At 39.5% G+C, this 14,947-nt stretch overlaps 1 protein-coding gene across 1 annotated transcript; it reads right to left on the bottom strand.

The window, feature by feature from the left end:
- Nucleotides 1–5,187: 5,187 nt before the first annotated feature.
- On the bottom strand, nt 5,188–11,230 carry LOC117375728 (major histocompatibility complex class I-related gene protein-like). The gene is made up of 7 exons (XM_033972039.2): nt 11,020–11,230; nt 9,902–10,168; nt 9,345–9,620; nt 8,662–8,961; nt 7,612–7,710; nt 6,727–6,795; nt 5,188–5,207 (listed from the first exon to the last, which is right to left on the bottom strand). Exons 1-7 carry the CDS (start codon nt 11,075–11,077, stop codon nt 5,188–5,190), a joined length of 1,089 nt encoding a protein of 362 aa, XP_033827930.1. The 5' UTR covers nt 11,078–11,230.
- Nucleotides 11,231–14,947: the final 3,717 nt, after the last annotated feature.

The raw sequence follows: 14,947 nt of genomic DNA, 5'->3' as shown, positions 1-14,947 counted from the left end.
TGGGGGGGCCGGAGAGTAGACCGGGGCCGGAGCAGGGGCTGGGGAGATGACTAAGACCGGAGCAGAGGCCGGAGGTGCTGGTACTGGAGCTGGAGGTGCCGCTGCAGGAGGGACCGGAGCTGCAGCGTACACCGGGACAGAAGGCACTTGGAGCGGTGGAGGAGCAGGTGGAGAGGCCGCTGGACCCGCAGGTTGGACCGGAGCAGAGCCAGATGCCGAGGCCTCACTGACCACGTTCACCTGGAAGCGGCTGTCAGAGGGCTTTGGTCCAGACATGTTTGAACCGACAGAAACTCCAAGTCCAACAGGTCAGTTTTCAAAAATATAAAGATTTAAGAGATAAAACTTGTGCACAAAAAGCCCTCACATAATAATAATAATTAAAAAAATAACTAATGTTATTAAAAGTTTACCTTTTTTCTTCCATCAAAATTAAACTAAAATAAATACTATCTAAATGTAATGTAAGGAATTTTTTGGTTTAAATTTCAAATTCACAATCTTAATTCATTTAAATAAAAAGTTACGTTTCTACAAAATTTGTTCTTTAGTCTGAATAAGTTTACACCAGTTTAATCTCTAAACAAACTCTATGAAACAAACCAGCTAAAATGAAATGAAATATAAAAATAGTTACAAAATATCTTCAAAATTCACCAGGAAATGTCCAAAAATATTTTTCAGACACCGGAAAAATAGTTATGTTGAAGGTAAATCCTGCAGAGAAGCTGTGAGGTCTAAATATTCCCCATGTTGGAGTCTGGACAGTGCAGAGTGCAGTCAGCCTCCTGTGTGAGACTGAGGTCACTGTATCCTCCTCTGTGTGGGATCATCGCTCTGAGGCCAAAGGACCACAAACACATGGTCCGCTGTCATTGGCTTATTTCCTTCACATTAAAGTCTCTCTTTTCAAAACCAAACAAAAAACAGCAGGTAAAAGTTTTTAAAAGTAGTTTTATGGATTTTTATGGACTAAAAAAAGTAAATCAAAACTGCATTTCCTCAGAAACAAATTAAAGTTGCATTATCTAACTATTCTGATGGAGCATTCACAACCTGCTTGTCTCCTTGGAGATATTATTGTTTTGTCTACAATGTTCCTCAGTATGGCATTTATAGTATTAACTTATTTTTCTCCCATCTCCATACAGACAAGCAGATCGAGTTACAAGTCACATCTGTAGAGATGCGAGAGATCTGTACAACACAACTAGAACTATCCAGAATTTATTTGGAACACGTTCTCAAATTCACTTTTTGTTCACTATGACGCTTACAGCAAGTTCGATTTGATCTTTTGTCTAAATCAGGAAACTGTTTTGGGTGAGGTTACATTTATCTACATATTGTACAGTTAGACTCGTCAGACATTGCACAGAAACTTACAGCTAATCCTAAGGAGCATTTGAATAGGGCCAGTGAGAGATCGCTAGATTACTCAAATTTGCATGGGAGACATTTAAACCTCTTCAGGCAGATTTTCATGAGGGAACAATGTTATAACTTGGGAGAAAGCTTAAATAAACAATTTATTTTGCCTCTCTTTCACTGTCCTTTTTAAAATGATCTGAATTGTCTTAGAAAGTAAATTAATAATAAAAAAATCACAACTAGAACTATTCAAATCTTTTATTTAACACATGTTCTCACATCCATATTTATGTCATTTCCACGTTGGGCTCACATGACGGGCTCCGTGGGGTCGTAACAAAGGCGTTTGTCATCGTGGTGACACACAGAGACATTCACTGTGTCCCATTAGCATTTGGAACAACAGCTGTGTCTGTGCAGCTCTCAGGCTCAACAATGGGCAAGAAACACTCCACAACGCACCCACAAACTGCACATTTTAACTCTTATCATGTACATAGATTTATGTTTTATTTATGGTCAAGGGCAGAAAACTGGAGCTACATGAAAAAGTCAGGAATCAAAGTAGTCAAAGAGTACTCAAGAGTAACGTTAGTTCAAAATATTATTACTCAAGTAGAAGTACAAAGTAGTAGTCCAAGAGTAAGAGTAAAAAAGTGTTTAGGAAAAGTACTACCCAAGAGTAACTTAAACAGTAAATTTTAAATCAGATGTTATGTTCAACAGTTAAGTTAATATAATTTGAAGGACTAAACATTAGGGTATATTAGAGTAGTTACACTGTACAGTATATTATTCAAGCAAGAGTTCTGCTACTTATCGTCAAACCAAGCCTGATCTGGTCAGTACTTGGACAGGAGACTGCTGGGAATTCTCGGTGCCACAGTGGGGTGACAGTGGCAAAAATCGTGATTGTGTCCTTAGGCAAGACACTTTAACCACATTGAAGGTGCTGTGCGCGTGAATGTTGGTCAGAGGGGACAATGGCAGAGACTGGCAGTCTGGCTTCTGTCAGTCGACCCCAGCTGTGGCTGCCAGCAACAGAAAACCTTGTGAAGACTTACAGAAAACGTTGGACCTTTGTCATTGCCAATAAAGGGTAAATAACCAAGTATTGAGATGAACTTTTGTTATTGACCAAATACTTATTTTCCACCATAATTTGCAAATAAATTCTTTAAATACTTTTTTGCCACACTGTATCTGATTAACTGTTAATATCTTACGTTAACATACAAGACACATATTCAGTTTGTTGCCTGTGCTTCATGTAATATAAGTGTGTTACTTTAGCGTTTATTGTTATTATTATAACTTGACTTTAAAGGTATGTCTGGTCTTGTTCTTGGATTGCATAACGTAAATTTCCCCACAAAAAAGGGACATATAGCCCAGTGCGACTTATATGTTGTTTTTTTTTCTTCTTTATTGTGCGTTTTTTGGCTGGTGTAACTTATACTCTGGAGTGACATATAGTCCGGAAAATACGGTACTTTGAAAAGTAGTTTTTTAAACAGTTACTCAAATAAATGTAAGTGAGTACTACCCACCTCTGAGATTAATACAGCAACTCTTTCACCATCAGAATCCAAAGGGACAAATTGTACAAGGCATGAACCCAAGGGACCATGTTAAACCAATAACATCTGATTTACGACAGGATTTCACGTTTTAAGCAAATGTGGATATTTTAAATAATGGCCCTCTTCACACTTGTTTAATTATAACTGAAAAACAAACACAAGACAAGAAAGATTAATACAATAAAAATATAACAGGCATTTGAACTACATCCACACATTTTCAAGCTGATTCATAAAACATCTATTACATGCAGTAAAGAATCCTGGGTTAGTACTTGGTTCAGTTCTGTCTTTCCAGTTCAGCAGATTTCATTAATCATCACTACAGAAGCCAAGAACTTTACAGTAAGTTTGTTTTTATATATATATATATATATATATATATATATATATATATATATATATATATATATATATATATATATATATATATATATATATATATATATATATATATTTCTTACTTAGGATCTAGAATATTCATTTATTCAACAATTAACGAGGATGTGAGTATGGTCACAGGGGGATTAGCAATTTATTCTGGGTGAATAAATTGAACAACTATAATATGGTCAAAAGCTCTGAACCATAATAGGTGTGATTGAAGTATAAGTCCTTATGAAGCTTTAAAATGCCCAGAAGAACTCGACTACAACTTCTTACATATTCCAGTGGGGGGCAGTGTTGTAAACTGTGCACAGGGGGACTGAATGTGCAGGATCACAGAAACATGTGAATGAAACAAAACACAACTCCAGAGAAGTTTCTGAGGAGCACACTACATTAGAACATGGTGTCGTACTAAACCATTGGTGGAGCAAATGCCCTGGTGAAACATTCCTCTTTTGTAGAGTATAACAAAGTGTTCACAATAACTGTACATAAATTATGAGACAGATCATTGCTAAAAGGGCCACAACACATAATAAATACAGGAAAATCAAAACCCCTTTACCATTTTTATTTTCGTTTCTTAAAATACAAATTCTTTGCTGATCAAACAGTGCGACTGGTGTCACTGAGAAAACACAAGATTTCAAGTCCTACAAAAGTTCTCAATAGAAAAATAATAATACGCTCATTGTTCAATAATAAAATCCAAGCAATCTATTTACATAACTGGATCACATCAACAAGTGACTGATTCACTGTACAGAGCAGCACTTTGAACAGCCTCCAATGAAACTGCACCATCACCACAAACTCATGTCATTACATCTGCATCTTTCTACATTTTAAAAATGTTCATTTTAGTTTGTGATGTTTGGTTCAAGTTCCACAAACTGTAGAAAATGCTTGAAGTTTGTTTTTAGTTTAATTTTTAGTTCAGTTGGGAGATTGTTCCTTTATTGTTTTATAGGAGAAGGCTGTTTGTTTTGCATTTTCATGTGGTACACTGCCCCCTGGTGGAGGCAGGTGCAGAGTTATTCAGGGTTTTATATACCAGTCGATTTAAAGGCCAGTCTTTGTATATGTCAGAGTTAAACAGTCTGTATTTTTGTAGAATATGGAGGTGGTGGTGTTGTCGTGATTTTCAGTCTAGGATTTTAAAGGTTTGTTTGTGAAATGACTCCAGTGGTGTCTGTAGTTTTGCCTGGGACCAGCATGTTCTATAGTAATAAAAATGGATAATTAATGAAAACTATAATGAGACTAGGGAGGGGACAATAAACAATAATATTGTTTGTTGTGATAAAAAGAGTTGACAATACTCGTTTGTGGGACATTTTATATAATTGTGATAATCGCCAAGATAAATGCTATTATATCACCAGAATATGTAGAAAATTTGACTCTCTTCCTATTAATTTGTATTAGAGGGTGGCCCATGTGAGACTTCTTCCCCCGGGCCCCCAAATTTCAGTTGAAGGCCCTGCTCCAGATCCAAAATATTCTCTGCTAGGTTGTAGTAGTTTCACAGATGACAAAGTACAAGACTATAACATTTCTTTAAATATGGAACTTATTCATAAAATTAAATTAAGCAAGATGAATAATTAATGTGATATGATCTCAATTATTTTGGCCATGATAAGCGTGACACTAAATTTCTATATCGTCCCATGCCTAAATGAGACTAAACCAGCTCCAAAATCTCAGTCCCAATGAGGAAACAAATATTCAAACTGCCCCATGTATTACCAGAGTGCCCCATGTACCAGCACTGGTACACACACCACAGTTTGAGAAACACTGATCGAATGCATGACCAAGAGGATTTATAAACACTGTGTTATCCAGGACAAAGTTCACCTGTGAACACAAAAACAGGACATGATTCTTATAGAGTGTGAGAACAAGGTATTTCACAACTTTATAACAAGTGTTTATTGCACAGGGCTCTGAATATGAAATTTAATCTACACAACAGTGGATTACACAGATTAGGATTATGTTTAGGACATTAGCCTTGTCCAGTCGACTGCTTTTTGAAACCTTTAGTTACTGTTAGGATTCAGTCTGAGTACATTGGTCGTACATAGGCCTTATATTTTAACATGCACAGGTTGATTTAGTTAAATTGCTGTAACAAATGACTTACCGTAAATAAACATTTTATTTTTGGGGAGATCATTTTCCTTTTATATAATCTTGATAACTCAGATTAAAAACCTCCTAAACACATTATACGTCTCATTACACAGTTTTCCACAATAATGTTCTCAACAAAACAGAGGAATAAAGCGGCGTTCAGTGTTGCTCAGTGGACTCAAAATACACTGCTTGGCCAAAAAAAAGGTCACACGAATATTTCATTGAACTGCCTTTAGCATTGATTACAGCGTGCATTTGCTGTGGCAGTGCTTTGATTTCTCTTCTACAAAGCAACATCCCAAAGATTCTCAATGGGGTTAAGGTCTGGACTCTGTGGTGGACAATCCATGTGTGAAAATGACGTCTCATGCTCCTGATCCACTCTGTCACATTTTGAGCCCGATGAATCCTGGCATTGTCATCTTGGAAAATATCCGTGCCATCAGGGAAGAAAAAATCCATTGATGGAATAACCTGGTCATTCAGTATATTCAGGTGTCAGCTGACCTCATTCTTATCCAGTTGGCGACATTTTTTGGCCACACATTCCCTGTTGTCTTGTTTTTTTGTTTTTTGTTTTTATCTCTCTTAGATCTATTGAAGGCCCATTTTGGATATCCACAGGCCGAGAGGGCTTTCTCTACATGTTGTTCCTCCTTCACTTTTCACTTTGTGTTTGTGGGAACCACTTGAGCTCTGTGTTGCAGAGCACGGATATCTCAGAGTTTTGTGCTGCAGTGTGAATCAAACAGCAGGTATTGGTCAGTGTGTGAAGACAATCCTTCCTTGAATAGGAATGGGGGCCTGAGACATCATCTGTCCCCATCTATAACTCCATCCTCAGACCCTAAGCAAACAAAGGAAACAAAGTGAACAATAGAGCTAGCCAGGATGTTAACTGGTGTGAAGTCACTCATTAGGGGCTTGTACACACTTAGTTTAGCTCAATAGACCTAACCTACACACAGAAACTAAACAATTGGTGTTTTTAGTTTCATTGTAGTTAGCTCCTCTCTTCAGATAAATATAAGGCAGTGTCCAGCAGTGATCTGACCAGAACTGAAGAAGCGGCTTGGATGAGCAGCCAAACGTCTTCACTCATACAAGTTTTTGTCCATTTGACAAATTTTATTTTTCTTATATATTATATATTGCACAGATATCTTAAATAATTGTTAAATAAACACTGAGTAATTTATCCGAAAGAACACTTTTAAAACATTTTAGAAGTACTCACAGTTTGTCACCTGGGTAACAGGATTTAGATTTGGTCTCATCTGAGCATCTTGTTGACGATTGTTTGAGGCTGGAAAAAGAACATTGACAAAATTAAAGCCTAAAACTATTATTACTATTATTAGTGAGAAAAAATTTTATGTGTGTGAACATATATTGATATTTAAGATTAACAGGAAAGAACAGACAAGAAGTAATTTGGGTGTTTTCACTTCAAAAAGGACAAGTCTCAAAAGAACATTCAAGTCAAGAAAGTCAAACACACAAGGAAACTGCAGATGATTTATTTTCATCTGACGATGTGGAAGTACCACAGAAACATGATGCAAAGAACACGTCCTATTTAAACAGGGCTGTTTTACTTCTGTGTGGTATTAACTCTAACACATAACATATTTAGATCACCAGGTTTCCTTTTATCATTTTGAAAATACCATATTTGCCCAAAACAATGTAACATATTTTATAAGTTTCTCTAGTTTTTCTCTAGTTTTTAATGCGCTGAGCAACACAGAACCCCTCCAGAACAGCCTGGCTCTGTCACAACACAATCAGCTGCATCCCACTAATGAAACTACTGCACATCACATCAGGTTTGTCAAGTTGCTGTGTGCAGTTTTGTATCATGTTTTTGTATATTTATGGAGAAGTCGTGTGGGAGCATGGGTGATGTAGACTTATGTGCGGAGCCTCATAGAGATTCGTGCTGCTAACTTTAAGGAGGGTTTTAATAGAGTCTAAATTACTTAAACATGCATGGATGACATTGAAAACATCTTCATGTTTTTAATGAGGGAGAAACATTGTAACGTTTGTTGCTTAATTCCTCCTGTTTAACATTAAATATGATCATATTTATGACATAAATTGCACAGTCCTGTCTGACCTCTCTTTCGTCTGATCACAAACAGAGCCACAGCAGCAGCGACGATGACGACTCCCACAACGACCACAGCAGCAGTGATGGAGGTCAGGGCATTTTTGGCTGAAAAACAAAAAAGTTTGAATATCAGTTGCTTCATTGGTCCAAACAGCTCCACAGATGTTCCCTGCTCCTTCACACTGTCACACCACAGTCTGGGTTTGGGGTTTGATTCTGATCCTTCACACAAAACTGGACATCTGTCATTTTCGGTTAAAGCCTGTGATCTGGAAGCATTTATTACATGATGATTTAAAATTATTAAATCAAATTATGGTGACAGGTCAGGTTAAGTTCATAATGCTGCTGTGAATAGTGTAATACCAGGGACTGTGATGTTGGCCAGTATGGTGCAGCCCAGGCCCCACCCTGGAGTCAGGTCTGGGGTTGGGGCTCAAATGCATGCGCCTGGTGGCCGGGCCTTTGCCTATGGGGCCCGACCGGGCTCAGCCTGAAAGGACGACGTGGGTCCGACTTCCTGTGGGTTCACTGCAGAGGGTTTCATAGGGGTCGAGTGCGCAGAGGACTGGGCAGCAGCCGAGGACAGATGTCTCCGCGACCCAGTCCACAGACACAACATCTGGCAGTGGCGAGGTGGAATGTCACCTCGCTGGGGTGAAGGAGCCTGAGCTTTGTTCAGGAAGTTGAGAGGTACCGGCTAGATATAGTCGGGCTCACCTCCACACACAGCCTGGGCTCTGGTATCCAATGTCTCAAGAGGGGTTGGACCCTCCACAGCTCAGCCGCCACGTGTTGTAGTTCACTCCAGTGAACAAGAGGGTCGCCTCCCTTTGCCTTCAGGACAGGTCTCTCACTGTTGCGTCGGCCTACGGGCCAAACAGCAATGCAGAGTACCCGGCCTTCTTAGAGTCAGTGGGAGGGGTACTGGGGTCTGGAGTAAGAGGGGAGGGGGGTGGGGTCCGGAGGAGTAGCAAGGAGAATGAAGGGGATCTAATAAACTACAAACTGCAAACTTTTGTTTTTAGATCAGCTCTCATCAGCGCCCCCTCTCACCGTTGGTCCTGATCTTGCTCCGGTCCAGTCTGGTCACATACTTATTTTTGTCCCCAGACAGCTGGAACACACAGTGGTGCCTGTCCCAGTCCTCAGGGGGGACAGAGGACAGGTCCAGGGACACACTGGTCTGGAAGGTCCCGTCTTCGTTGGACAGGATCTCTCCAGGGCCCACGTCCTCCAGCAGCTCGTCTCCATCTTTGGTCCAGAACAGCCTGGCTCTGTCAGGGTAAAAGCCTGTGGCGTGACACGTGACCGGGGAAGAGGAGGACTTCTGCAGCAGAGACACCAGGGGGAGCTCTACACAACACCACAGGAGAGATAAACAAACTTAAAGAGGAGGTATTTTTCTTCTTTGGGGTTTTAACTGCTAGAACATAACATATTTAGATCACCATGTTTCATTTTATTGTTTTGAAAATGCTACATTCTACGAAAGCAACGTATTAACATGTTCAATTAGTCTGAGTCCCCCCATCATCTTGCTCTCTGTGCTCGGTCACTCCCCCTTCAGAGCACCATCATAACATGATATTCATATAATATTTAAATGTAAATAAATATTGAATAAAATCACTACAGTCATGGAGGTAAGTGGACATGTCTTCAGTTTTTGATTCAAAAGGAAGTAAAGAAATGGACTCACAAACACTGGTTTATTTTACATGTATGTCTCTTCTCACCTGTCCTCTTCAGAGTTTTCTCTCCATAGCGCACAAAGTTCTTCAGGCTCAAAGCACAGATGTTGCTGATTAAGTGTTTCTGACGCTGAGTTTCTCCATCTCTCTCCCATCTCAGTTTAGTGGCAAAGGCCTCAGATTTAGCAGCGACCCAGGACTCTGTGCTCAGGTCCAGAGAAATAAAGTCCTGTCCATCAAAGGCGTACTGAACGTACCCAGTGATGTCGTCAGTCTCATCGTCCCAGTCACATCCAGACATCCGCTGCCAAATGTGAACCCCTGGAACACAACCATCAGGACCTGAGTCTGTTTATGTTGGAGGATTTAAAGAGTCTCATTTCAGAAAAACTGGAGCTCATGTTTATTGTGTTTATGGAATTATATTTTAAGCTCATAAAGTCAATATGACAATGTTTACTGTTGGTCAGTACTTTAAGCTCTGGTAAAACACTGGTTAAAATTGCACAGGACAGTACAGTGTAAGCGCCAAAGTTTGTCCTTTTATTACTTTATAGAAAAACATTATCTCTGTTCATTGTGTCAAAGTGAAAGTGTCAAACCTTCAGTCTGGTTGAGGCGTTGTTTTAGATTCTCTATCATGTGTTTCCTCCTCTGCAGATTATTCACACAGAGCTCAGTGGTCCAGACCCAGAACTTTGGGTCATCCTCTGTCACTCTGTTCATCCACTCTTGTTTGGGCTCGGTCCTCCTGGTCTCACTGTCACAGTGTATCACCTCCAGACCATTCACCACAGTGACTGCAATATACTCTGGGAAGTTTGGGACTTGAGACGAAGTCATAGCAAATATTCTCAGAGTGTGGATCACTGTGGGGAGAAGATTAGATCAGTCCTAAATGTAAAATAAATGTATTTTATGAATATTTCAGTAAAAATGAAAACAAATAAATCAAACTAAAAGAAGCTGCTCCCAAACAACATGAGCAGTGATGCAGGAACATGATGTTAAAGGTAAAGCTGAGGCAGGTCTGTGTAAATCAGAAAGACTTCTCTCACTGTCAGAGGATGTGATGAATCTAATCTGTTCTAATCTGAGTTCATGTGTCAAACTCTATATTGTGTGATTCAGATATTTGCCTGATGGAGGGTGAGGTCTTTACTGCTTTAAAGTTCAGACTTTTATACAGTTATTTTATTCATTCATGTTTAAACCAGTAAGAATGCAGAATGGACTTTCACTTCATGTGTTCCCAAGTTAGTGATGGGTTTTATGGCTCTTTTGTTGGATCTGAAGCTTTAGGATTTGCTCATGTGAAAGAGCCGCTCAAAAGACTGGCTCTTTTTATATTTATTATTACGACAGAAGCCAATGTGAAAACTTATTTAACAACAAACTAATCAGAGAGAAACAACCAAGGCTCAGATGTGTTTAAAACTGTTCAAACTGAGAGTGGGAGTGTTTTTACCCTTTGGAATTAGGTTATTCGTAATTCCAATGGACTACAATAATGATACATAAAAATTATGATGATGCCAAATATGTTTTTTCTGCACTAAGCTCTCACTCAAGTCGTCTGCTCTGCTTCTGTGATGATCCTCGTGTTGGTTCAGTGTCAAAACAACTGTGACTCCACGTATCAGAACAGGAGCAGGGTTAAGTTAAACCTGAACACCACAAGATCCATCTTAAATGAACTCAACACATAAAGAGTACTCACTCGATGTGCTGTCTTTTATTAGGATTCCCAACAGAATTAGTGCCACAAAAGTCTTCATGATGAACACGAGCAGAAACACTTAGACGTGTTACTGAGTAGAGCTGAGTCTCACAGGTTTTGGCATCAAAGTGAAAGTTAAAACTAAAGACCAAACCGGTTTTACAAATACAACACAGACTTTGTGTAAATGGCGCGACCCATAAATGTGAGAGGAGCGTTTGCCTATTTCTTTCTTAAAACGCCTGTTATTTACAAAAATCATTTGTGAAAGTTAATGGTAAATGGCTCAGATCTGAAATGTGTCTCTGGGTTTAACTAGAGACACATGAAGCACATTTTCCTACAGGAACAGTTTATTTGACATAAACAGTAATAATTGTGATCCAGGGGCCTGTTTTCATTGGCCCCTGGACTTAATAAAACTTTGAATGAAAAGAAAACTAAAAGCCAATGATGCTAATGGGCTGTAAATCCACTTTTGTCTAATAAACTGACTTGACATGTGTCACATAGTAAGGACTATAAGACTGAGGAAGTTTTGATACTTGATTTAATATCGGCCTCTGAGTAAATGAAAACAAATTGCTGTGGGGTTTGACGCTGGATGGAATTCACCAACAGCCAGTTTTACAAATAAGAGCTCTCAGAAACCTGCTCTGTAAGTTTGAAGTTTTGCCTCTTAACAATAATTGGGAGGTGTGTCATGTTCACAGGTCGTGCGTATCAGCTGATCCAAACAGGTTTTACTGTCAAAACTAATACAGTTCAACAAGTGTAAAAAGCCATACATTGGACAAATAACCCAAAACAAAACAGTGCACACATACATGAACATACAGCATCATTTTCACACGGTTTTCTGACTAAGCAGACAATTTAAAATAAAAATAAAAGGAACCCATTCAGGGAAAAAATTAAAACAGATATTAATAAAATGTTTTGATCTTTGACAGTTTTGCTGAGGTTTAAAATCTGAAATAAAGTATTTGTTCAAAACACTCCCAGTGTAATTTTTTTTTAAATTTTTTTTCAAATTGACACAGAAACTAAAAAATGCCCCTAAGTCCATATCCACACTGAAAATCCACACTGTTCATAGTGATCGTAGATTTCAAATCCTACAGAAGCTCACAATAGAAAAATAATACTATGATCATTGTTCTCAAACAGTTAAAGTTTTATAATAAAGTCCAAGTGATTTATTTACATAACTGGATAAAATCAACAAGTGACTGATTAACTGTACAGAGCAGCACTCATGTTATTAGATCTTCATCTTTCTCCATTTTAATCCATCTATGATATAAGTTCATATATTTTTTTCATTTATACATTTATTTCCAACACATACACTCACCTAAAGGATTATTAGGAACACCTCTTCAATTTATCCTTAATGCAATTATCTAATCAACCAATCACATGGCAGTTGCTTCAATGCATTTAGAGGTCTGGTCCTGGTCAAGACAATCTCCTGAACTCTTTTGAGCGTGGCATGGTTGTTGGTGCCAGACGGGCCGGTCTGAGTATTTCACAATCTGCTCAGTTACTGGGATTTTCACGCACAACCATTTCTAGGGTTTACTAAGAATGGTGTGAAAAGGGAAAAACATCCAGTATACGGCAGTCCTGTGGGCAAAAATGCCTTGTTGATGCTAGAGGTCAGAGGAGAATGGGCCGAGTGATTCAAGCCGACTGAAATAACCACTCGTTACAACCGAGGAATGCAGCAAAGCATTTGTGAAGCCACAACATGCATGACCTTGAGGCGGATGGGCTACAACAGCAGAAGACCCCACCCGATACCACTCATCTCCACTACAAATAGGAAAAAGAGGCTACAATTTGCACGAGCTCACCAAAATTGGACAGTTGAAGACTGGAAAAATGTCGCCTGGTCTGACGAGTCTGGATTTCTGTTGAGACATTCAAATGGTAGAGTCAGAATTTGGCGTAAACAGAAGAACATGGATCCATCATGCCTTGTTACCACTGTGCAAGCTGGTGGTGGTGTAATGGTGTGGGGGATGTTTTCTTGGCACACTTTAGGTCCCTTAGTGCCAACTGGGCATCGTTTAAATGTCACGGGCTACCTGAACATTGTTTCTGACCATGTCCATCCCTTCATGACCACCATGTACCCATCCTCTGATGGCTACTTCCAGCAGGATAATGCACCATGTCATAAAGCTCGAATCATTTCAAATTGGTTTCTTGAACATGACAATGAGTTCACTGTACTACAATGGCCCCCACAGTCACCAGATCTCGAGCTTCGTGCCCTGGATGTGCATCCCACAAATCTCCATCAACTGCAAGATGCTCCTATCAATATGGGCCAACATTTCTAAAGAATGAATCAGCACCTTGTTGAATCAATGCCACGTAGAATTAAGGCAGTTCTGAAGGTGAAAGGTCAAACACCGTATTAGTGTGGTGTTCCTAATAATCCTTCAGGTGAGTGTATGTACACACACACACACAGATTCACTCAATTCATGACAATAAATGCAGCAAAATGGCACAGATGAGCATAAAGAAAAAACAAAATTGATACAGTCAGTGCAGTATGACTTTAAATTTAAACTGGCCTCTCTCTTTATCAGACCAGATCCTGTCTTTATATAAAAACGTAAATTTATGAAAACTTTGGCATTGCTTTTGTTTTAAATCCAGAACATTTCACAGTTTCATCCCACACAAAATCAGACAAAAACTTTACGTTTGAACATTAGGTAGTAAAACATTTCCATCACCTCTTAAATTGTTAGTTCTCTCTTTAAGAGCATAACACTGTCGTTACAGCTTGTGCGGGTGCGGACCAAGGAGTGCAGACTCGGCAAGTTGACAGTGTTTATTTACAGAATAGTGAATATTAGTCTTTTAGCAGTTCATTCAAACACATACAGGAACCAGGGAGCAGGAGACAGGCCAGGCGGGCGGAGTGCAGGTCGGGGACGGGAAAGCCAGGACCGGAGTGAGGACAGGAGCGAGACGAGACCGGGACAGGCAGGGCCGGCGTAGTCCAGAGAGCGGGACCCAAGGCAGGAGGCAAGCAGCAAGCCAGAGACCCAGACAGGACAGGTGGCAAGACGGAGGGATGACTGTACCGGAGCCGGAGCGCAGGGGCAGGAGCGAGCGAGGACAGGAACGTTTACATGCGGACGGCCTGGCACCGAGTGTATTCTGCCGAGCCCTCATATACTCAGCAGCAGGTGACGGTAATTGCGCTGATGAGCTCCAGGTGTGTGCGGGAGGAGTCAGGAACTCCGCCCAGCTCCAGGCAGACAGGTAGGGGAGGGGGAGAGAGCACAGGAGGACAGGGAAAACAGGCATCATGACAAACACTTTTGCACACTACATGGCAATGACTTTATTGAGGGCTTTGAACAAAATAATTACAGTATAATATTTTACAAGGTCAGGAAATCTTTATAATTTGGACTGGATCTAGCACCTCTAACATGTGTGTTAGAGGTTTTACAATGTTATCTATGACTTTTTTAACCAATGACATGTCAATATGACATGATAATATAAAATATATTTTAATATTTTTTATCAACATATGTGACCTCTTGTTCGTTGGTTGCCACGAGAAAAAGAGAGTAAGGAGTCCTCATTATTGTTTCGCTACTCTGAGTTTTAGTTTGGTCTGGGGTTTCAGCAGACAGGTCTGGGCCAATATTTAAAAAAATATTAAAACCGTATTTATTATACAGAGATGCAAATGAGTTATAAGTTACTGCAGATAAATTAGAACAAGGTCAAAAATCATCTTCATTTTAGTTTGTGACGTTTGGTTCAAGTTCCACAAACTGTAGAAAATGCATGAAGTTTGTTTTTAGTTTAATTTTTAGTTCAGTTGGGAGATTGTTCCTTTATTGTTTTATAGGAGAAGGCTGTTTGTTTTGCATTTTCATATGGT

This window comes from Periophthalmus magnuspinnatus, chromosome 9 (genome assembly GCF_009829125.3).
Source record: "Periophthalmus magnuspinnatus isolate fPerMag1 chromosome 9, fPerMag1.2.pri, whole genome shotgun sequence".
NCBI classification, from domain to species: Eukaryota; Metazoa; Chordata; class Actinopteri; order Gobiiformes; family Gobiidae; genus Periophthalmus; species Periophthalmus magnuspinnatus.
This window is presented reverse-complemented; position numbering and strand designations above follow the sequence as displayed.

Coding starts and splice junctions, on each gene's coding strand:
- LOC117375728 (XM_033972039.2), bottom strand. CDS start 11,077: ATGAAGACTTTTGTGGCACTAATTCTGTTGGGAATCCTAATAAAAGAC. Junction 8,962..9,344: donor GAAAACTCTGAAGAGGACAG/GTGAGAAGAGAC, acceptor GGTGTTGTGTAG/AGCTCCCCCTGGTGTCTCTG. Junction 5,208..6,726: donor TGTTACCCAGGTGACAAACT/GTGAGTACTTCT, acceptor TTGTGTTCACAG/GTGAACTTTGTCCTGGATAA.